Source organism: Cervus elaphus, chromosome 7, assembly GCF_910594005.1.
Source record: "Cervus elaphus chromosome 7, mCerEla1.1, whole genome shotgun sequence".
NCBI lineage: Eukaryota > Metazoa > Chordata > Mammalia > Artiodactyla > Cervidae > Cervus > Cervus elaphus.
Genome location: NC_057821.1, coordinates 7505855 through 7529537, shown reverse-complemented (window position 1 = coordinate 7529537; position 23683 = coordinate 7505855). Strand labels below are relative to the sequence as shown.

General features: G+C 38.6%; 1 protein-coding gene across 4 annotated transcripts in view; it reads left to right on the top strand.

The window, feature by feature from the left end:
• TINAG (tubulointerstitial nephritis antigen) overlaps positions 1-21516 on the top strand; it is a 95636-nt gene extending 74120 nt beyond the window's left edge. For 2 of the 4 annotated variants that reach the window (XM_043907061.1, XM_043907058.1), the window contains exons 10-12: positions 2339-2384; positions 6283-6392; positions 20626-21516. In XM_043907061.1, the coding sequence (XP_043762996.1) occupies positions 2339-2384; positions 6283-6392; positions 20626-20692 (223 nt within the window). In that variant the 3' untranslated portion in view covers positions 20693-21516. Of the gene's footprint in view, positions 1-2338; positions 2385-6282; positions 6393-20110; positions 20169-20625 lie in introns of all 4 variants that reach the window. The other 2 variants (XM_043907060.1, XM_043907059.1) reach the window with 2 other exon arrangements.
• The last annotated feature ends 2167 nt before the right edge of the window (positions 21517-23683 follow it).

Sequence of the window (23683 nt, the reverse complement as noted above, 5' to 3'; positions counted from 1 at the left end):
TGAAAAATGATTTTGAAAACTGAATCAGTTTGAAAAGTGAAAGTGTTAGTCACTCAATTGTGTCCAACTCTTTTGCAACCCCATGCCTGTAGTCTGCCAAGTTTCTCTGTCCATGGAATTCTCCAGGCAAGAATACTGGAGTGGGTTGCCATTTGCTTCTCCTGGAGTTCTTCCTGACCCAGGGATCGGAGTTAGGTCTCCTGCATTGCACGCAGATTGTTTACCATCTCAGCCACCAGGGAAGGAGGAGGAGATAACCTCTTAGTCACAAGATAAAATGATCCAAATGCATTATTACTTATTCTCATGAATGCCCCAAAGATCCTTGCAATAAACTTGCCATCTTTAAACAATACTTCTATGGTACCACAGCATAATTCTATTTATACTCTATTAAAAACAGCTTTCTGGGAAATAGACATAGTGATAATATTTGAACAACAAATTCATATCTTTTCCAGAATGCTTTTTATACAATGGAAAACCACTCTGATGTTGAGATTTGGGGTACTAGGGATTAATTGATGTGAACAGGATTGTTTTCCCATAATCCACCAAAGCTCATGAAAGTGGTGGTCAACATGCTTTCTGCATGTAAGACTGACGCCATTCACGGCACACTGCAGTTGGGGACTGAATGTTCATAAAAGAAGCAATATTACATATTGAGAAGAACATGGGATTTGGAGCTGTGGTTCAACATCCCCACTCTTCGATCTTGGACAAACCTTGATATTTCATTAGTAAATAGAACATGTTAGTAACATCTATGTCCCTGGCTTTAATCAGGAGAAAAAGAAGAGGCATTTTAAGTCCTGATTTTTTTTTTTTTTAAAGAATCGTCATCTGTTACACTGAGAATGTACCAGTGCTGAGAATCATCCTCATCATTTGGTCTTTAAGTCATGTTTAACTCTTTGCAACCCCATGGACTGTAACATGCCAGGCTCCTCTGTCCTTCACTGTCTCCCACAGTCCGCTCAAATTCATGTTCATTGAGTCAGTGAGCAGGCTTCCTTCATAGCTCAGTTGGTAAACAATCTGCCAGGAGACCCCAGTTTGATTCCTAGGTTGGGAAGATCCGCTGGAGAAGGGAAAGGCTACCCACTCCAGTATTCTGGTCTGGAGATTTCCATGGACTGTATAGTCCATGGGTAGCAAAGAGTCAGACACGACTGAGCAACTTTCACTTTCCACTGAGTCAGTGATGTTATCTAACCATCTCATACTCTGTCATCCCCTTCTCCTCCCGCCCTCAATCTTTCCCAGCATCAGGGTCTTTTCAAATGAGTCAGCTTTTTGCATCAGGTGGCCAAAATTTTGGAGCCTCAGCTTCAGCATCAGTCCCTCCAATGAATATTCAGGACTGATCTCCTTTAGGATGGACTGGTTGATCTCCTTGCAGTCCAAGGGACTCTCAAGAGTCTTCTTCAACACCACAGTTCAAAAGCATCAATTCTTCAGTTCTCAGCCTTCTTTACAGTCCAACTCTCATATCTGTACATGACTACTGGAAAAACTATAGCTTTGTCAGCAAAGTGATATCTTTGCTTTTTAATACACTGTCTAGGTTTGTCATAGCTTTCCTTCCAAGGAGCAAGCATCTTTTAATTTCATGGCTGCAGTCATCATCCACAGTGTTTTGGAGCCCAAAAAATAAAATCTGTCACTGCTTCCACTTTTCCCCCTTCTATTTGCCTTGAAGTGATGGGACTGGATGCCATGATCTTAGTTTTTTTAATGCTGGGTTTTAAGTCACCTTTTTCACTTTCCTCCTTCATCCTCATCAATAGGCTCTTTAGTTCCTCTTCGCTTCCTGCCACTTTCTCCTCTTCAGTTACTGAGAATATAGGATTTGATTTCCATATGTGTGTGTATATAGAGAAATTCATATAGCCATTTTATAAAAAATATATGCATATGAATATTTTTGCAAAAACACACTTTTATAGCAATTATCTTTATTTACATCATGGTTTTATCAGTATTCTTGGAGAGTTTTAGTAGAGTTTCAGAAGATGAGATATAAAGAGGGGAGATGTCTTTAAATACTTTAAACCTTTACATTCCAGCTGCCCTAAGGCTTATTTCCTTTGATCAGCAAGTTTGATTTCAAGCCATTTGGACTAGATAAGTGTACTCTTGAAAAGTCAAAGATGTTTTGGTTAAAAAGAAACAGTGCATTCACCTTTATATAGGCAATGATGATAGTTCCATAATGAAACGTGGTGGGAGAAAGGGAAATAGAAAAGATACAATTCCGACAATAATTAGTGTTTTATGAAGATGCAACTCAAGCATTTTTAACCACGCCAATAATTTTTATTATTATTTCTAGATGGGGCACACTAAGAGGAGCACAGGGGCAGAAAGAAAAATTTTGGGTAAGTAACACTTTCCAGTTGAATTCCTACTGTGACGTGAGTATTTTAGAATCATCTGTGTCTCTACTCCCTGTTTTGTATTCTTTAGTCATGCCCTAAATCACTATACTGTTGATGGTAATATTGGTATTTTCTCCAGGACAAAATCCATTGTAATCATTTATGTTATCCTAATAGTTTTCAACTCTTCTTATTTCAAATTGTAACTGTGAATCAGTATTTTTTTTCAAAAGGAAATCAATAGAAAAACTTGTCTGTTATCATCTATATAAACTTAAAAAATTGATCAGTGGTCTCTCATACAGGTCAATCAACTTTGTATTCTTACATTATTTTTGTTATGGGTGATGCTTTTGTAATGTTAGTATTGAATATACATATATAGTTTATTTTTGTTTTCACCAACTTATAACACACATTTCTTTACTGACAAAAGACAATAATTAGGCTAACATTATAGAAAGCTATATGTAAGAAACAGTGAAGAAGATTAGAATTATTACCTGGTTGATTACAATAAACTTTGAAGAATTGTCCTAGGTCCTTATATCATATACCCTTTGTGTGTGTGTGTGCCAAGTCGCTTCAGTCGTGTCGGACTCTTTGTGACCCTGTGGACTATGGCCCGCCAGGCTCCTTGGTCCTTGGGATTCTCCAGGCAAGAATAGTGGACTGGGTTCCCATGCCCTCCTCCAAGGGATCTTTCTGACCCAGGGATGGACTCCGTCTCTCCTGCAGCAGTTCCTTCACTGTGGGTGTATTCTTTACTGCTGAGCCACTAGGGAAACCCCATATACCCTCTATTCTGTCAGAAATAAAGTTTAGGTAATGCTATTTATCATCAGTTCAGTTCAGTTCAGTCGCTCAGGCTTGTCCCACTCCTTGGAACCCCATGGAATACAGCACGCCAGGCTTTCCTGTCCATCACCAACTCCCTGAGTTTACCCAAACTCTTGTCCATCAAGTTGGTGGGCCATCTCATCCTCTGTCGTCCCCTTCTTCTCCTGCCTTTAATCTTTCCCAGCATCAGGGTCTTTTCCAAGCAGTCAGTTCTTCACATCTGGTGGCCAAAGTAATGAGTTTCAGCTTCAACATCAGTCCTTCCAATGAACACCCAGGACTGATTTCCTTTAGGATGGACTGGTTGGATCTCCTTACAGTCCAAGGGACTCTCAAGAGTCTTTTCCAACACCACAATTCAAAAGCATCAGTTTTTAGCACTCAGCTTTCTTTACAGTCCAGCTTGAGAGTCATCCATACATGACTACAATCTGCAGGTCTATTTATCATAGAACTATAATTTGAACGTATGCATTAGAAGGCATATTATAACTTACAAAATGCTAACTATTAGGGCTTGTGCTTATTCTAGTGACTCTTGTTAATTAGATTTTTCCAAAACGCAGTTACAGAAAATCAATCACACAGGTGTGTGGTCACCACCTGTATTTGTCTTGTTGATATATAGAGGTGTTATGCCATTGAGTATGGGCTTCCCAGGTGGCTCAGTGGTAAAGAATCTGTCTGCAAAGCAGGAGACACGGATTGGATCCCTGGGTTGGGAAGATCCCCTTGTGGAGGGCATAGCAACCCACTCTAGTGTTGTTGGCTGAAGAATCCCATGGACAGAGGTGCCTGGCAGGCTACAGTCCATAGGGTCACAAAGAGTCATACATGATTTAGCAACTTAGCAGGCACACACATGTTCCCTTGAGTAGAATGATGCTTTTTTGTATTTAAACTTAGCTTTCTCAAATATCATTTTCCTTATTAAAATACAGCTTGAGGTAGTCAATAATAACATTCGTGTTCAATAGTTAATCTTTATAATATTCGAAAGAGAATATATTATTTGAGTCTCCTGGAATATTTCTGAATGCTGGAATAGTATGAGTAGGGAACAGCGTGTCTACATTGCTGCCAAAACTGAGGATGGAAAAGCCTGAAGAGAGCCTGAAACATGCACATGGTAGGTATAGCCCTTGAAATATTTGTAAACAGGTACACACACACACACACATGCATAACTAAGTTTAACCAAACTTTTCTGTGGCCCTGACCCTGCTCAGTTCTTGACTAAATTGAGGGATTTCATCCCTCACCATATCTCTCCCAGAGAAGAAAATGTTGACCTTCTTTAGGAAATAATCTCAGTGTCAATATCTATGCAGTTAGCACTCCATATCTGCCAGTTCTGCATCCACAAATTCAACCAACATATTTAAGAAATTCTACAAATTCCAAAAAGCAAAACTTGAATTTGCTGTACACTGACAACTATTTATATAGTGTTTATATTGTATTTTCAACTTTTTACATAGCATTTACATTGCATTAGGTATTATAAGTAACCTAGAGATGGTTTAAAGTGTATGAGAGGAGTTGTGCAGGTTGTACACAAATATTATGTCATTTTATATAAAAGTTTGTAAAAAAGACTTGTGACAGTTGTGAGTTAAGTTTTATTTGAGGCAAAATAAGGACTATAGCCCAGGAGATAGCCTCTCAGATAGCTCTGAGAAACTGCTTGGGAGAGATGAGGAAGAGGCCTATATATATATGGTTGGGTGAAGGGCGAGTACACGCAATCAAATACACGTTTTTGCAGAAGGTTTCTGCTAGTTTTATGGAGGTTACTGCTAGTCACAAGGAACAGATGTCTCCATTAAAGATTTGAGTGCTTTTCTAGATATGAGAAGATGCCAGAATTTGAGCTCATATAGTCTCCTGAAAATATTTAATTATCCAAAGGCCTGTTCTGCCAGTTTTCCAGAACGCAGGGTGCCTCATTCCTGATCTCATCCCTGAACTTTTTTGAGGTGTGTTGAGGCTGAGAGGCTGCAGTGGCTGGTGACTTCATCCTTTTGGAGGCAGATGTGCTGGGCTTAGTCGCTCAGTCATGCCCAACTCTCTGTGGCCCCATGGACTGAGCCCACCAGGCTCCTCTGTCCGTGAAGTTCTCCAGGCAAGAAGACTGGAGTGGGTCACCATGCTGGAAAGTGTCCATTTTTAGTTGGCAGACTTGAGCAACTATGGATTTTGATGCAGAGGGAGAGGGGTCCCCTGGAACTAATCCCCTACAGACATCAAGGGACAACTGTAATTATTATGACCAAGTATATAGGAAAAAACATTTTGAGACATGTGAAGAAGAAAACGTGACAATAACCAAGGGAAAAGGCTACCAATAGAAGCAATAGATGTAATAACCATTGTAAAAAAAAATATTTTAAAATATGAATGAAAAGATGGAGAATTTCATTGAATGGTTTCAATATACAAAAAAAAAAAAGTTATTGTAGGTATGAATGCAATGTCTAAAATTAAGTACTCAATGTATGGGTTAAATAGCATACAGAATTAGATATCTTAAATAAATGCAATAAAATATATCCAAGTTGCAGAACACAAAGGAAAATATAATGGAAAATCCAAAACACTAGTAAGAGATGAGTGGGACACATCAGACTTTTGTTTGTTGGTTTTCATTGGAGTATAGCTGTTTTACAACTTTGGGTTAGTTTCTTTGTACAATGGAGTAAATCAGCTGTGTATCCACATGTCCCCACCCTCTTAGGCCTCCTCCTCACCTCCCCATCCCACCCCTCTGGGTCATCACAGAGCACAGACCTGAGCTCCCTGTGCCGTATAGCAGCTCCTCACCGTTTTACATGTGGTAGTGTACGTATGGAGATCCCAATCTCCCAACTCATCCCACCCCACTTCCTTGCCCCACCTCGTGTCCACCTGTCTGCCCTCTGCATCTGCATCTCTGTACTCACCCTGCAAATAGGTTCCTCTATACCAGTTTCCTAGATTCCACATATATGTGTAAATATATGATATTTGTTTTTCTCCTTCTGCCTTAATTCACTGTATGTATAACTATATTTCTCAGAAGGATGAGAGAGAGGATGAGGCAGTATCACAATCTGAAGAACTGATGGTCACAAGTTTTCCAAAACCGAGAGACATCAACCTAAGTTCAGGAAGCTCAATAAACTCCAAGTAAGCAAAACTAGAATTATATTAATATATCAATTGACAACTTTCTTCAAAGAAGGCAAATAGGAAACACTTACATTCAAACAAAAGCTAAAATAACACAGCATCAAAAAGATAAAGCAAAGGTCATAGAAAAAACAGAAAAACAAATCTACAATTTGGTTGCATATTCCAACACATCCCACTTATAACTTCATACAGAAAACAGCTAAAATATAAGTAAAGATATAGAAGGTTAAAAAAAAAAAACTATTAGCTAGCTTTATGTGCTTAAAACTCATACAACACTAGAAACAAATATTAATGGACACTTTTTTGTGCATATGGAATATTTGCCAAAGTTGACCATATGCTAGTTATAGGGAAAGTTCAACAAATTGAAAGGATTTAAATTTTACAGAGTGTGCTATGGAAAAACTCGTGTTAGTTAGCTAAAGCAGTACTGAATTTAATAGGAAATGAATGTATTTGAAAAATAAAAGGTTAATATTAAAACAGGAAAAGTTGAAAATAGCAATTTAATAATCTAGATAAAGAACTCAAACCTCAAAAACAAACAAACAAAAAATAGAAGGAAGGGAATAAAAAGGAAAAGGGCGAAAAATAGTGAAAAAGCAGACATACAATAGAGAATATCAAGAGAGCAAAGATTTGATTCTTTGATAAGATTAAATTCCTAGGAAAGCTTGTAAAGAAATCAAGAGAGAGAGAAAAAAATTACAGTAGAAATAAAAAAGGAAGTCTCAAAATCTATCAGTTCAATAGATATTGTTGGTGTTGTTCAGTCATTAACTCATGTCTAACTCTTTGCATCCCCACAGACTGCAGCATGCCAGGCCTCCCTGTTCCTCACTATCTCCCAGAGTTTGCCCAAGTTCATGTCCACTGAGTCAGTGATGCTATCCAACCATCTCATCTTCTGTTGCCCTCCTCTCCTTTTGTCTTCAATCTTTTCCAGAATCAGGGTCTCATCACTTCACTGGTAAATTCTTCCAGACATTTAAAGAACAAATAAAATCAATTTTACATCAGTATACCTTAGGAAAATAGAGGAGAAACAGTTCCTGACTCATTTTGTAAATCAGCATAACACCAATGCCAAAACTTGACAGAGACAACTCAAGAAAGGAAAACTATAGGTCAGTATCTTTCATGAACACAAAATTCTAAACGAAACGTTGCAGTTGTAAGAGGTAAAAAGGGCAAATATTATAATCAAAGGAGGTTTATGACAGGAGTGTGAGGTTGGTTTTATTTATTTATTTATTTTTTTTTTTTGAGGTTGGTTTTAAATGTAAAATCAATGAATACAGTTCATCACATTGCCAGACTAAAGATGGAAAAAAATGATTATCTTAACTGGTGTGTGTGTATGTTAGTCACTCAGTCTTGTCCAACTCTTTGCAACCCTGTGGACCATAGCCCACCAGGCTCCTCTGCCCATGGAGTTTTCCCCCAAACCAGAATACTGGAGTGGGTTGCCGTTTCCTTCTCCAGGGTTTCTTCTCAATTTAGGGACTGCCTGCATTGCAGGCAGATTCTTTACTGTTTGGGCCACCAGGGAAGCCTCATTTTAATTGGTGCTAAAATGTAATAGTAACAGCTTTTTGCAACCTGCCCCCTCATAGATACTCTTATACATCCTCTCCAAACATGGTAGCTGCAAGATCATTAGAGCAACAGTTTCTGATTTCTAGACTCTTTCAAAGGGCTCACATGATTAGCTTAGGCAGGATAATCTCCCTTTTAATTAACTCACGCCAATTGATTGGGGATTTGATCACATCTTCAAAACTTATTCAACTTTGTGAGACAACATGATCTAATCATGGGTGTGACATCCCATTATATCCTCAGGTCCTTTCCATAATCAAGTGAGAGGATTATGTGGGGCAACCACACCAAGGAGCAGGAATGTGGGGGTCATTATAGAATCCTGCTGAAAAAACAAAACAAAACAAAACAAAACAGAATTCTGCCGACCTCAGACATTATTTATGACCTAAAATCCTCAGCAAATTAGGAAAAGAATCTACCTTCCTTAACCTTATAAAGTCTACTCTCAAAAACCCAGTAGTTAACATCATAATTAAGAATCAAATGCTGAACATTTTCCCCTCATCAATGAAAAGTAAAACATTTATTGTCATCTTTGTTAAAATTTTATTGAAGTTTCCATCTAGCATAGTAAAATAAACAAACAAACCAAAAATAAAGGCAGAGTGTGGAAAGAAATACAATTGAAGATTTTTGCAGATGACATGGCTATGTGTATAGAAAATTAAAAAAATACATTTAGAAATAAACTGTTACAAACAGCATATTTAGCAAGCTTTCTTGATATTCAGTTCAGTTCAGTAGCTCAGTTGTGTCTGACTCTTTGTGACCCCAATGACTGCAGCACGCCAGGCCTCCCTGCCCATCACCAACTCCCGGAGTTTACTCAAACTGATATCCATTGAGTCGGTAATGCCAGCCAACCATCTCATCATCTGTCGTCCCCTGCTCCTCCTGCCCTCAATCTTTCCCACCATCAGGGTCTTTTCAAGTGAGTCAGCTCTTCACATCAGGTGGCCAAAGTACCAGAGTTTCAGCTTCAACATCGGTCCTTCCAATGAATACCCAGGACTGATCTCCTTTAGGATGCACTGGTTGGATCTCCTTGCAGTCCAAGGGACTCTCAGGAGTCTTCTCCAACACCACTGTTCAAAACCATCAACTCTTCGGTGCTCAGCCTTCTTTGTAGTCCAACTCTCACATCCATACATCACTACTGGAAAAACAATAGCCTTGACTAGACTGACCTTTGTTGGCAAAGTAATGTCTCTGCTTTTTAATATTCTGTCTAGGTTGGTCATAACTTTCCTTCCAAGGAGCAAGTGTCTTCTAATTTCATGGCTGCAATCACTATCTGCAGTGATTTTGGAGCCCCCCCCCAAATATAAAGTCAGCCATTGTGTCCACTGTCTCCCCATCTATTTGCCATGAAGTGATGGGACTGGATGCCATGTTCTTAGTTTTTTGAATGTTCAGCTTTAAGTCAACTTTTTCACTCTCTTCTTTCACTTTCATCACGAGGCTCTTTAGTTCTTCTTCACTTTCTGCCATAAGGGTGGTGTCATCGACATATCTGAGGTTATTGATACTTCTTCCAGCAATCTTGATTTCAGCTTGTGCTTCCTCCAGCCCAGTGTTTCTCATGATGTACTCTGCATATAGATTAAATAAGCAGGGTGACAATATACAGCCTTGATGTATTCCTTTTCTTATTTGGAACCAGTCTGTTGTTCCATGTCCAGTTCAAACTATTGCTTCCTGACCTACATACAGGTTTCTCAAGAGGCAGATCAGGTGGTCTGGTATTCCCATCTCTTTCAGATTTTCCACAGTTTATTGTGATCCACACAGTCAAAGGCTTTGGCATAGTCAGTAAAGCAGAAATAGATATTTTTCTGGAACTCTCATGCTTTTTCAATGATCCAGCAGATGTTGGCAATTTGATCTCTGGTTCCTCTGGCTTTTCTAAAACCAGTTTGAACATCTGGAAGTTCACGCTTCATATATTGTTGAAGTCTGGCTTGGAGAATTTTAAGCATTACTTTACTAGTGTGTGAGATGAGTGCAATTGTGTGGTAGTTTGAGCATTCTTTGGGATTGCGTTTCTTAGGGATTGGAATGAAAACTGACCTTTTCCAGTCCTGTGGCCACTGCTGACTTTTCCAAATTTGCTGGCATATTGAGTGTCACACTTTCACAGAATCATTTTTCAGGATTTGAAATAGCTCAACTGGAATTCCATCACCTCCACTAGCTTTGTTCGTAGTGATGCTTCCTAAGGCCCACTGGACTTCACATTCCAGGATGTCTGGCCCTAGGTGAGTGATCACACCATTGTGATTACCTGGGTCATGAAGATCTTTTTTGTACAGTTTTTCTGTGTATTTTTGCCACCTCTTCTTAATATCTTCTGCTTCTGTTAGGTCCATACCATTTCTGTCCTTTATTGAGCACATCTTTGCATGAAATGTTCCCTTGGTATCTCTAATTTTCTTGAAGAGATCTCTAGTCTTTCCCATTCTATTGTTTTCCTCTATTTCTTTGCATTGATCACTGAGGAAGGCTTTCTTTTTTTTTTTTTTTTTTTTAGGGATTATGTCCGATGATTTTTTTTTTTTTTTTTTTATTTCAACTACAGAGGGCAGGTCTCTCCCCTTGCTATTCTTTGGAACTCTGCATTCAAATGGGCGTATCTTTCCTTTTCTCCTTTGCTTTTTGCTTCCCTTCTTTTAATAGCTATTTGTAAGGCCTCCTCAGACAGCCATTTTGCTTCTTTGCATTTCTTTTTCTTGGGGATGGTCTTGATTCCTGTCTCCTGTACAATGTCACCAACCCCCATCCATAGTTCATCAGGCAATCTATCAGATCTAGTCCCTTAAATTTATTTCTCACTTCCACTGTATAGTCATAAGGGATGTGATTTAGGTCATACCTGAATGGTCTAGTGGTTTTCTCTACTTTTTTCAATTTCCGTCTGAATTTGGCAATAAGGAGTTCATGAGCTGAGCCACAGTCAGCTCCCAGTCTTGCTTTTGCTGACTGTATTGAACTTCTCCATCTTTGGCTGCAGAGAATATAATCAATCTGTTTTCAGTGTCGACCATCTGGTGATGTCCATGTGTAGAGTCTTCTCTTGTGTTGTTGGAAGAGGGTCTTTGCTATGACCAGTGCGTTCTCTTGGCAGAACTCTATTAGCCTTTGCCCTGCTTCATTCTGTACTCCAAGGCCAAATTCGCCTGTTACTCCAGGTGTTTCTTGACTTCCTACCTTTGCATTCCCATCCCCTATAATGAAAAGGACATATTTTTTGAGTGTTAGTTCTAGAAGGTCTTGTAGGTCTTCATAGAATCATTCAACTGCAGCTTCTTCAGCATTACTGCTCAGGGCATAGACTTGGATTACCGTGATATTGAATTGTCTGCCTTGGAAACGAACAGAGATCTTGCTGTCATTTTTGAGATTGCATCCAAGTACTGCATTTCAGACTCTTTTGTTGACTATGACAGGTACTCCTTTTCTTCTAAGGGATTCCTGCCCACAGTAGTAGATATAATGGTTATCTGAGTTAAATTCACCCATTCCAGTTCATCTTAGTTCACTGATGCCTAGAATGTCGATGTTCACTCTTGTCATCTACTGTTTGACCACTTCCAATTTGCCTTGTTTCATGGACCTAATATTCCAGGTTCCTATGCAATGTTGCTCTTTACAACATTGAACCCTGCTTCCACCTCCAGTCCCATTCACAACTGGGTGTTGTTTTTGCTTTGGCTCCATCCCTTCATTCTTTCTGGAGTTATTTCTCCACTGATCTCCAGTAGCATATCGGGCACCTACTGACCTGGGGAGTTCATCTTTCAGTGTCCTATCTTTTTGCCTTTTCATACTGTTTGTGGGGTTCTCAAGGCAAGAATACTGAAGTGGTTTGGCATTCCCTTCTCCTGTGGACCACATTCTGTCTAGGTCGGTCATAGTTTTTCTTTCAAGCAGCAAGCATTGTTTAATTTCATGAGTGCAGTCACCATCTGCAGTGATTTTGGTGCCCAAGAAAATAAAGTCAGTCACTCTGTCCATTGTTTCCCCATCTATTTGTCATGAAGTGATGGGACCTGATGCCATGATCTTTATTTTTTGAATGTTCAGTTTTAGGCTAGCTTTTTCACTCTCCTCTTTCACTTTCATGAAGAGGCTCTTCAGTTCCTCTTCACTTTCTGCCATAATAATGGTGACATCTGCATATCTGAGGTTATTGATGTTTATTCTGGAAATCGTGATTCCAGCTTGTGCTTCATCCAGTCCAGCATTTCACATGATGTACTCTGCATATAAGTTAAATAAACAGGGTGACAATATACAGCCTTGATGTACTCCTTTTCCTATTTGGAACCAATTTTTTGTTTCATGCCTGGTTCTAACTGTTTCTTCTTGACCTTTATACATATTTCTCAGGAGGCAGGTAAGGTGTTCTGGTATTCCCATCTCTTTAAGAATTTTCCAGTTTGTTGTGATCTACACAGTCAAAGGCTTTGATGTAGTCAATAAAGCAGGAATAGATGTTTTTCTGGAACTCTCTTACTTTGGAACTTGTGGTTCCTCTGCCTTTTCTAAGTCCAGCTTGAACATCTGGAAGTTCTCAGTTCACATGCTGTTGAGGCCTGGCTTGGAGAATTTTGAACACTAGTTTGCTAACATGTGAGATGAGTACAACTGTGCAGTAGTTTGAACATTCTTTGGCATTGCCTTTCTTTAGGATTGGAATGAAAACTGACCTTTTCCAGGCCTGTGGCCACTGCTGAGTTTTCCAAGTTTGCTGGTATATTTAGTATACACTTTCACAGTATTATACTTTAGTATTACACTTAATTATAATTAGTATACACTTTCACAGTATTATCTTTTAGGACTTGAAAATAACTGGAACTCCATCACCTCCACTAACTTTGTTTGTAATGATACTTCTTAAGGACCTCATGATTTCAGACTCCAGGATGTCTGGCTCTAGGTGAGCGATCACACCATGGTAGTTATTGGGTCATGAAGATCTTTTTTGTATAGTTCTTCTGTGTATTCTTGCCACCTCTTCTTAATATCTTCTGCTTCTGTTAGGTCCATACCTTTTCTGTCTTTTATTGTGCCCATCTTTGCATGAAATATTCCCTTGGTATGTCTGATTTTCTTGAACCGATCTCTAGTCTTTCCCATTTATGGTTTTCCTCTATTTCTTTGCATTGATCACCGAGAAAGGCTTTCCTATCTTTCCTTGCTATTCTTTTGAACTCTGCATTCAAATGGGTCTATCTTTCCTTTTCTTATTTGCCTTTTGCTTCTCTTTTCTTAGCTATTCGTAAGGCCTCCTCAGACAACCATTTAGCCTTTTTGTTGTCCTTTTTCTTGGGGATGCTCTTGATCACTGCCTCCTATACAATGTCACAAACTTCCATCCATATTTTTTCAGACACTCTGTCTATCAGGGCTGCTAGTTAAGACCTGACAAAATGGTCCACTGGAGAAGGTAATGGCAAACCACTTCAGTATTCTTGCCTTGAGAACCCCATGAACAGTATGAAAAGGCAAAAAGATATAACACTGAAAGATAAACCCCTAGGTCAGTAGGTGTCCAATATGCTACTGGGAGTCTTCACTTGTAAAGAATCTGCCTGCAATGTTGGAGAGCCAGGTTCAATCCCTGGGTTGGGAAGATCCCCTGGAGAAGGGAATGGCCACCCACTTCATTACCTTGCCTGGAGAATTCCAAGGACAGAGGAGCCTGATGAGCTACATTCCATGGGATTGCAAAGAGTTGGGACATGATTGAGCAGCTTAACACACACACACACATGCTACAGGGGAAGAGTGGAAAAATAGCTCCAGAAAGAGTGAAGAGGTTGAGCCAAAGCAGAAACGGCATCCAACTGCGGTTGTATATGGTGGTGAAAGTAAAGTCCAATGCTGCAAAGAAAAATGTTGCATAGAAACATGGAATGTTAGGTCCATGAATCAAGATAAATTGGATGTGATCAAACAGGAAATTGCAAGAGTGAAGACTGACATTTTATAAATCGGTAAACTAAAATGGATGGGAATTGGTGAATTTAATTCAGATGACCATTATATCTACTACTGTGGACAAGAAAACCTTAGAAGGAATGGAGTAGCCCTCATAGTCAACAAAAGAGTCCTTTTGAGTTACAATCTCAAAAGTGAAAGATTGATCTTGGTCCATTTCCAAGGCAAACCATTCGATATCACAGTAATCCAAGTCTATGCCCCAACCAATAATGCTGAAGAAGCTGAAGTTGAAGGATTCTGTGAAGCCCTACAAGACCTTCTAGAACTAACACTGAAAAATGATGTCCTTTTCATCATGGTGGACTGGGATGCAAAAGTAGGAAGTCAAGAGATACCTGGAGTAACAGGTAAGTTTGGCCTTGCAGTACAGAACGAAGCAGGGTAAACACTAATATAATTTTGCCAAGGGAATACACTAGTCATGGCAAACATTCTCTTCCAACAACACAAGGAGCAACTCTACACATGGATATCACCAGATGGTAGATACATAAATCAGACTGATTATATTCTTTGTAGCCAAAGATGGAGAGACTCTATACAGTCAGCAAAAGCAAAACCTAGAGCTGACTGTGCCTCAGATCATCAGCTCCTTATTGCAAAATTCAGTCTCAAATTGATGAAAGTAGGGAAAACCACTAGGCCATTCAGGTATGAGCTAAACAAAATCCCTTATGACTATACAATGGAGGTGATGAATAGATTCAAAAGGGACTAGATCTGGTAGAGTGCCTGAAGAGCTATGGATGGAGGTTTATAACATTGTACAGGAGGTGGGGAACAAAACCATCCCCAAGAAAAAGAAATGCAAGGAGGCAGAGTGGATGTCTGAGGAGGCCTTACAAATAGTTGAGAAAAGAAGAGAAGAGAAAGACAAAGACAAAGGAGAGATGGAAAGATACATCCAACTGAATGCAGAGTTCCAGAGGAAACCAAGGAGAAAGAAGAAAGCTTTCTTAAGTGAAAAATGAAAAGAAATAGAGGAATACAATAGAATGGGAAAGACTAGTGATCTCTTTAAGAAAATTGGAGATTCCAAGGGAAATTTCATGCAAATATAGGCACAATAAAGGACAGAAATGGCAAGGACCTAACAGAAGCAGAAGAGATTAAGAAAAGGTGGCAAGAATACACAGAACTATACAAAAAAAGACCTAAATAACCCAGATAACCACCATGATGTGGTCACTCACCTAGATCCAGACATCCTGGAGTGTGAAGTCAAGAGGGCCTTAGGAAGCATCACTACAAACAAAGCTAGTGGAGGTGGTGGAATTCCAGCTAAGCTATTTCAAATCCTAAAAGATGATGCTGTGAAAGTGCTGCATTAATTATGCCAGCAAATTTGGAAAACTCAGCAGTGGCCACAGGACTGGAAAAGGTCAGTATTCATTCCAATCCCAAAGAAAAGCAATGCCAAAGAAGGTTCAAATTACCTTACAATTGCGCTCATTTCACATGCCAGCATGATTATGCTCAAAATCCTGCAAGCTCTGCTTCAGCAGTACGTGAACCAAGAAATTCCAGATGTCCAAGCTGGATTTAGAAAAGGCAGAGAAACCAGATATCAAATTGCCAGCATACACTGGATGATAGAAAATGCAAACATTTTCCAAAAAACATCTACTTCTGATTTACTGACTATGCTGAAGCCTTTGATTGTGTGGATCACAACAAACTGGAATATTCTTAATGAGTAGGGAATACCAGACCACATTACCTGTCTCCTGAGAATCCTGTATGCAGAACAAGAAGCGACAGTTGGAACTGGACATGGAGCAATGGACTGCTTCCAAATTTGGAAAGGAGTGCATAAAGACTGTATATTGTCAGTATATACTATATATATACATATACTGATAATATATATCTATATCTCCTGTATATAATATATAGCATAATTAATATATATATACTGATAACATTATACTTAATAACATATATGTGACATATATTTACTGTATATTTAGCATTATACACACACACACACACAGACACACACACACATATATATATATGTACTTAATGGTTTCAGGTTGAAATCTTTTCCTCTAAGTTGAGAAACAAGAAAATGGTGCTCATTCTCACCACACCTACTCAACATAGGCCTAAATATCTGTTGTTTAAGTCTGTGTCTCCTTTTCTGCCCTGCATGTAGGGTGGTCATTACCATTTTTCTCAATTCCATATATATGCATTAATATACAGCATTTGTCTTTCTCTTTCTGACTTACTTCAATCTATGTAATAGGCTCCAGGCTCATCCACCTCATTAGAACTGACTCAAATGTGTTCTTTTATACTTGAGTAATATTTCACTGTGTATATGAGGGCTTCCCTGATAGCTCAGGTGGTAAAGAATCTGCCTGCAATGCAGGAGACCCTGGTTTGACTCTTGGGTTGGGAAGATCCGCTGGAGAAGGGATAAACCACCCACTCCAGTATTCTTGTGGCTCAGTATATGTACCACAGCTTCCTTATCCATTCATTTGACGATGGACATCTAGGTTGCTCCCATGTCCTACCTATTGTAAATTGTTCTGCAGTGAACACTGGGGCGCAAGTGTCTCTTTCAGTTCTGGTTTCCTTGGTGTGTATGCCCAGTAGTGGGATTATCGGGTTATGTGGCTTTTCTATTTCCAGGTTTTAAGGAATCTCCACACTGTTCTGCATAGTGACTGTACCAGTTTGCATTCCCAACAGTGTGAGAGGGTCTCCTTTTCTCCACATCCTTTTCAGCATTTATTTTGTAGACTTTTTGATGATGGCTGTCTGACTAGTGTGAGGTGATACCTCATTGTGGTTTTGATTTTCATTTATTTATTAATGAGTGATGTTGAGCATCTTTTCATGTGTTTATTAGCATCTGCATGTCTTCTTTGGAGAAATATCTGTTTAGGTCTTTTGCCACTTTTCTATTAGGTTGTTCATCAGTTGTTTCATTTGCTATTATTTTCTCCCATTCTGAAAGCTGTCTTTTCACTTTGTTTATAGTTTCCTTTATTGTCCAAAAGCTTTTAAGTTGAATTAGGTCCCATTTGTTTATTTTTGTTTTTATTTCCATTTCTGGAAGTGGTTCATAGAGGATTTTGTTGGGATTTATGTCAGAGAGTGTTCTGCCTATGTTTTCCTCTAAAAGTTATGCTTTTTCTGGTCTTACATTTAGGTCTTTAATCCATTTTGTGTTTCTTTTTGTATATGGAGTTAGAAACTGTTCTAGTTTCATTCTTTGACACATAGTTGACCAGTTTTCCTAGCACCACTTGTTGAAGAGAATATATTTTCTCCATTCTATATTTTTGCCTCCTTTGTCAAAGATAAGCTATCCATAGGTGTGTGAATTTATCTCTGGACTTTCCATTTTGTTCCATTGATTTATATTGCTGTCTTTGTGCCAGTACCAATCTGTCTTGATCACTGTAATTTTATGGTATAGTCTGAGAGAATAACATTGAAATGTACATTAGCATATGTAAAATAGATGACCAGTGCAAGTTTGATGCATGAAGCAGGGCACCCAAAGCTGGTGCTCTGGAACAACCTAGAGGGATGGAGTGGGGAGGGAGGAGGGAGGGGAATTCAGGATGGAGGACACATGTGCACCTGTGGCTGATTCATGCTGATGTACGGCAAAAACCAGCACGATATTGTAAAGTAATTATCTTCTAATTAAAATAAATAAATTAATTTAAAAGAAACAAACATAGCAGTGGAAGTCCTTTCTAGAGCCATCTGGCAAAAAAAGAAATAAAAGTCATCAGAGCTGGAAAGAAAGAAGTAAAATCACCTTTATTTGTAGATTACATGATTTTATATACACGTATACTGTGTTTCATTGCACTTCACTTTATGTGAACTTTTTTCTTTTTTTAACAAATTGAAGATTTCTGGCAGTGGACTGTGTTGAGCAGCCTATAGGCACCATTTTTTCAGCAGCGTTTACTCACTTTGTGTCTCTATGTCACATTTTGGTAATTCTTGCAACATTTTAAACCCTCTAACAGCAAAAATATTTCAACTTGCAAAATAATCAGATGATGGTTAGCATTTTTTAGCAATAAAGTATTCTTGAAGTATGGGCATTATTTTTTGACATAATGCTACTGTACACTTAATAGACTACAGTATAGTGTAAACATAACTTTATATGCACCGGGAAACCAAAAATATCATGTGACTCACTTTATTGCAATATTCATTTTATAGCAGTGAACTGGAACTGAATCTGCAAAATCTCCAAGGTATACATGTTTGGAAAATCCTAAAGACTTCATCCCAAAGTCGTCAGATCAAATCAATTAATTCAGTAAAATTATAGGACAGCAAAACTAACATACAAAAATCAATAGCCATTTTATAGACTAGCAACAGATTATCAGAAAAAATAAAGAAAATAAGCAATCCCATGTACACTAGCGTCAAAAAAAATAAAAGGAGGTGAAAAACCTTTACTCTGAAAACTATAAGACATTGATGAAACATGGATCGGGATCGGGATGGGGAATACGTGTAAATCTATTGCTGATTCATGTCAATGTATGACAAAACCCACTGAAAAAAATAAATAAATAAATTTAAAACAAAAAAAAAAGCAAAAAAAAAAAAAAGCATGGAGAACCAAAAAAAAAAAAAAAAAGAAAGATGTTTGTTTTACTTTTTAGTCACAAATAAGTGGAAGGGTATCCTGTGTTCTTGAATGTGAAGAATTAATATTATTAAACATTTAATACTGCCAAAAAAATATAGATTCAATGTAATCCCTATCAAGATTCCAATGGCACTTTTATAGATATAGAAAAACCATCTTAAAATTTATATGGAAACAAAAAAGAGTAGCCAAAACAATCCTTTGAAATAACAAAAGAAAAGAAATATCATCTTACCTGATTTCAAGCTATACTGTAAATTTATAGCAATCAAAACAATATGATTCTGGCATAAAAGCAGACAGATTAATGGAACAGAATTGAGAGCTTGGAAATAAAGGTGAAAAAGAAGTTTCTTTTGCTCAGAAAGCCAGTAACTTGGGGAGAAGGTGGGTTTGTGCCCCCCAAAAAACAAGTCTGAAGATTCTGCTCCATCACAAAAATTTTAAAGGGAAAAGGAAAATGATCTCAGTTAATCACTGGGGTGGGGGTCAGAGTCATCAGCGTCCCCCACTGCCTTCCACCTTGTCAACTTCTTGTGGTCTTTCTTTAGTTGTTATCTTGTTCACACAGTTTGTTCTGAGATTACTGAAGGGGAAGCTGGGGAAGAGGTCTGGTCACCTGCTGGTTACTTGATCTTCATTTCTACTTCTTTGATCTATGGGAAGAACCAACGGGTTAGACATGGTAGTGTGCGATCAAAAGATTTGAAAAGCATGCTTAGGTTGAAATGAGCCTAGCATGAGGAGGCCCTGATTTAAATTTAGTTAAAATATAACTTCGCTAACATGGCAAGAAAAGGGGTTCCCTGCTGAGGACTGTTCTCTGCAAAGGGCTTCTTACACCCCTGCATTTCTTTCCGGCCTTTTAAAACTTAACCCGTCTCAGTTCATAGAGAATAATGTAATCAAAATATAAATGTGTCCGCCTGCTTTCCTGCTGGAAGTAACAACGACTTGCATCATTTTCACCATTATTTTCTCTGTGTGGATTTCCTTTCCTCCCCTTCTAGCCTCATAAGCTGCTGCTGCTGCTAAGTCACTTCAGTCGTGTCCGACTCTGTGAGACCCCATAGACGGCAGCCCACCAGGCTCCCCCGTCCCTGGGATTCTCCAGGCAAGAACACTGGAGTGGGTTGCCATTTCCTTCTCCGATGCATGAAAGTGAAAAGTGAAAGTGAAGTCACTCCGTCGTTTCCGACTGTTAGCAACCCCATGGACTGCAGCCTACCAGGCTCCTCTGTCCATGGGATGTTCCAGGCAAGAGTACTGGAGTGGGGTGCCATTGCCTTCTCCGAGCCTCATAAGCTACCAACATGCTTTTGTTTTATGATCAATGACAACTTTGTTGCTTTATTTCAATGCTTTATGCTTTTATATTTATGTTTTTACTGTTTCCCTTTACCTGTATCTCTCTTTCTCTTTTTTCTTCTGGTCAATTGACTTCCAGACTTTAATAAGCATTTTGGGTGGTACTTCCTCCATGACAACCTCCCTGAACCATTCAGGTAAATGAGATGCTTCTCTATGCACATATTCCTACCTTATTACTTGCCTTATGTTGATCATCTTTTGTTAGATTGTAAACTCCCTGAACACAGGATATTTTTTTCATCATGGACCAGTCACGTAGCAGACCCTCTGTGAGTGCAGTTTTGTGTCATCTTCGAATGTGGCATTTCAAACCCTCATGCATATGTTGTACTCTGGGGGATTCACCAATTCTGCTTATTGAACATGAGGGTACATGCCTATGAATGTAATTAATGACTAACATAATTGTTTTGTTCTTATTTAGAAAATATGCAGGTTCTTAATAATCACAGTCTATAATAAGTCATAGTGTCATATTAAGTGACACAGGAATCCCTTATAACATTACAGACTGGATTAAAAATATCCAAGCATGGTACTCAGTATTTCTCTCTCTCTCTCTCTTTTTTTTTTTTTTTGGTTTTTCTACAGATTGCTGCCAATTCCTGGGGAAAGTCCTGGGGAGAGAATGGCTATTTTAGGATTCTTCGAGGAGTAAATGAGTCTGACATTGAAAAGTTGATTATCGCAGCTTGGGGCCAGCTGACAAGTGCAGATGAACCATAGCATATCATTAAATTTCCATCAGGCCAAGCATTCAAGTAACCCTTTAAATTGAAATTAAGCCATGTGAGGTTCTCTGTGACAGTGCAGTCTTGGCCTTTTCACCTTGTTATCACAACCTGCATGTTTTCTTGTTTCACCCCAGGCCCTAAGCTTTCCTTTATGTCGCTGAGAGTGTAAAAACACTAACAGAGGACAGCAGAGGGACTGAATGCCTTTTAAGTTCCCTAGTAGCCTTCATGTCCCTCGCATGACAATGTTCTTTTTGACTTTGATCATTTGCAAACAGTGTGATGGCATTTGTTTTAAAAGTTCATAGCATTTGTTTGTGGAAATGACCCAGTTTCTCTCTTTGAGCAATGAAGATGTTAGACAACAAAAAGCACTGAAAACACCAATTTGCCATCATTTACAATTATTTTCAGCCCAATAATGCTTTCTTAATTCTGACATTGTTTATGATTTGCTAAAAAGCAGTGGAAATATATTGTTCCTCTCAGTAAGCTCACATTTTGGTTTTTTTCATTCATTTAAACTGAGCTTGCAATCTAACTCAAAGGGAGAGTCACTACCATAGGAAAGAACTACTCTTTACCCTACTATGTAATTGCTTATGATGTGGGGAAGATAATAAGTAACAAAAAACTTAGATGCTGACAATGGAAGTACAGTCTTAATGTGTATGTAGGACACACACTCCTATTTTTGAAAACCAGTGCACTTGGTGTAAAGTTTATTAAAATGAGCTGCAAAACTGTATTTGGCGAGATCACATATTTACCCCCTAAAGCAGCAACCTGATGTCATGACTCAGAATGAATACATACACTTTTATCACAACCATTTCACAATTTGCTGCTGGAGATGCTAAAAAAAAAGCTCAGTTGTCACAAATTTGCATCTAATTTCAGTTCTCAATAGTCAGAGAAACAAAAATAGCCTCATCATCCTTGTTGGGAAGGGATGCAATCTTCTAATAATTCACTGACATCTTGAATGACAAACTAATAAATGAAGAAGCAAAGCTGACCTGTCAGTGAGCCTAGCGGATTATAATGACAATGGTGGGATACCCATGACCTTCACTTCTGGGCCTTCTATTGTCTGGATTTCCAGTGTAGAGCTCTTTTATGTGGTCGCATCCAACAATTCCCTTTTAGATGAGCCAGATGTGCTGAAAATGTGAGAAAATGGAATACAAAATTGTGAAGTGCTGCTGCAATGGTTGTTTTCTCCATTAATCTCTGCTGTGTCATCAGAAGAGGCATCTATTCACTTAGTTCTCCCCTAGAAACCATACAGGAGTCTCATTCACCTTGTTGTGGTTGGTTGATGTGCATATATATATGCATATGTACCTATGTGTATGTACACACATATATATGTTTGTATGTACATATATATATAATGTAATATATAATATTACTCAGCCAAGAAAAAAGAAATAATGCCATTTGCAATAACAGATGTATTTAGAGATTATCATCCTAAGTGAAATAAATCAAGTGGAGAAAGACAAATGCCATATGTTATCACTTCTATGTCAAATCTAGAGAAATTATTTAAATGAACTTATTTACAAAACAGAAACAGACATAGAGATACAGAAGACAAATTTATGGTTACCAAAGTACAAAGTTGAGGAAGGGATAAATTAGGAGGTTGGGATTAACAGATATATACTATACTACTGTATATAAAACAGTTAAATAACAAGGACCTAATGTATAACACACAGAAGTATATTCAATATCTTGTAATAAACATAATAATCAAATTTTTCTCATTCTTTTAACTTTAAAGAGCATATTTGGTTATATTTATTATCTGAAGTCCCCGAGTTGGCCTTCAGAAAATAGTGATTGGCATCTTCCTTTGCCCACTAAGAAGTAAGTAGCTGTTTGTGGAATGGATTTGACTGCTGACTAGACCGTGCCCTCCTATGCTGTGATTTTTCTTGGCCTGTAGGCATGCCCTACTCACCTTGGCCTGGACTGAGCAATGGGAAGAACCACACATTCAGTCCATGTGTCTTCAGGATTCCAGTCTCTGCTTACACATATGAGGTCTTATTATTTTGTGTTTAGAGCATAGGAGGGAAGAATTGTCCTTATGATCACATAACAGCCAGGACAATATGTTTTAGATTAGGTGACACTGTGAGCACTCAGACCTGGTTTTCTTCCTGTTCAGTTCAGAGTATGTGCCACTTACATGCTCTTCATGGGTCTCAGCTGAAATCCATTACTTCGTCTAGTTTTTCCTGGAAAAAAGAGGAAATATTCCCAAGATAGCAGATTGAACTACAGCCTGGCTGCTCCACGCTGTTGAATCATGCTTCTTTCTTCAAATGTCATTAGGAAACATACATAAGAAAGAAGTAGAGAAGATCTGGAAGATAGGACTCATGTCCTTTCAGGGTTCACAATGTTTGAGTCCCACCTGTTTGTATTCTAAACAAGAAAAAGGCTTCTCCAGGTTTTTAAAATTCATATTCATGAATTCTCTTTAAACCCCCAAATGGAATTGTTAGTTGATATTCAACCAGAAATAAAGGAAATGTCTCTAAGTGTTTGCAATAAGAGGAATAGAGTGAAAAGACTTGGTTGTGTAGGTGATGGAGGAGCAGAGAAGAGAATAAAGTATGCTGAGTCAGTCCAGGGACGTGCTGCAGGAGGAGGCTATCATAATCCCTAGAGTGAGGGCTCAAAGTGAAGCAGTGGGTGACTGGGATCTGGGGACAGGTGTTTTCCTGCTGGTAGATGGGAGCAGGACTGACCTGTTTGGTGAAAGCTGGAGTTATGAAAAGGCAAGGTGTTGCCAACTGTGCCACCTGAAGCAGAGAGGGAGACAAATACTAAAGCTTCTACCTTCCTCAAACCTTCCAAACTCTCAACAGTGCCTCTCATTGGCTGATACTGCTGAA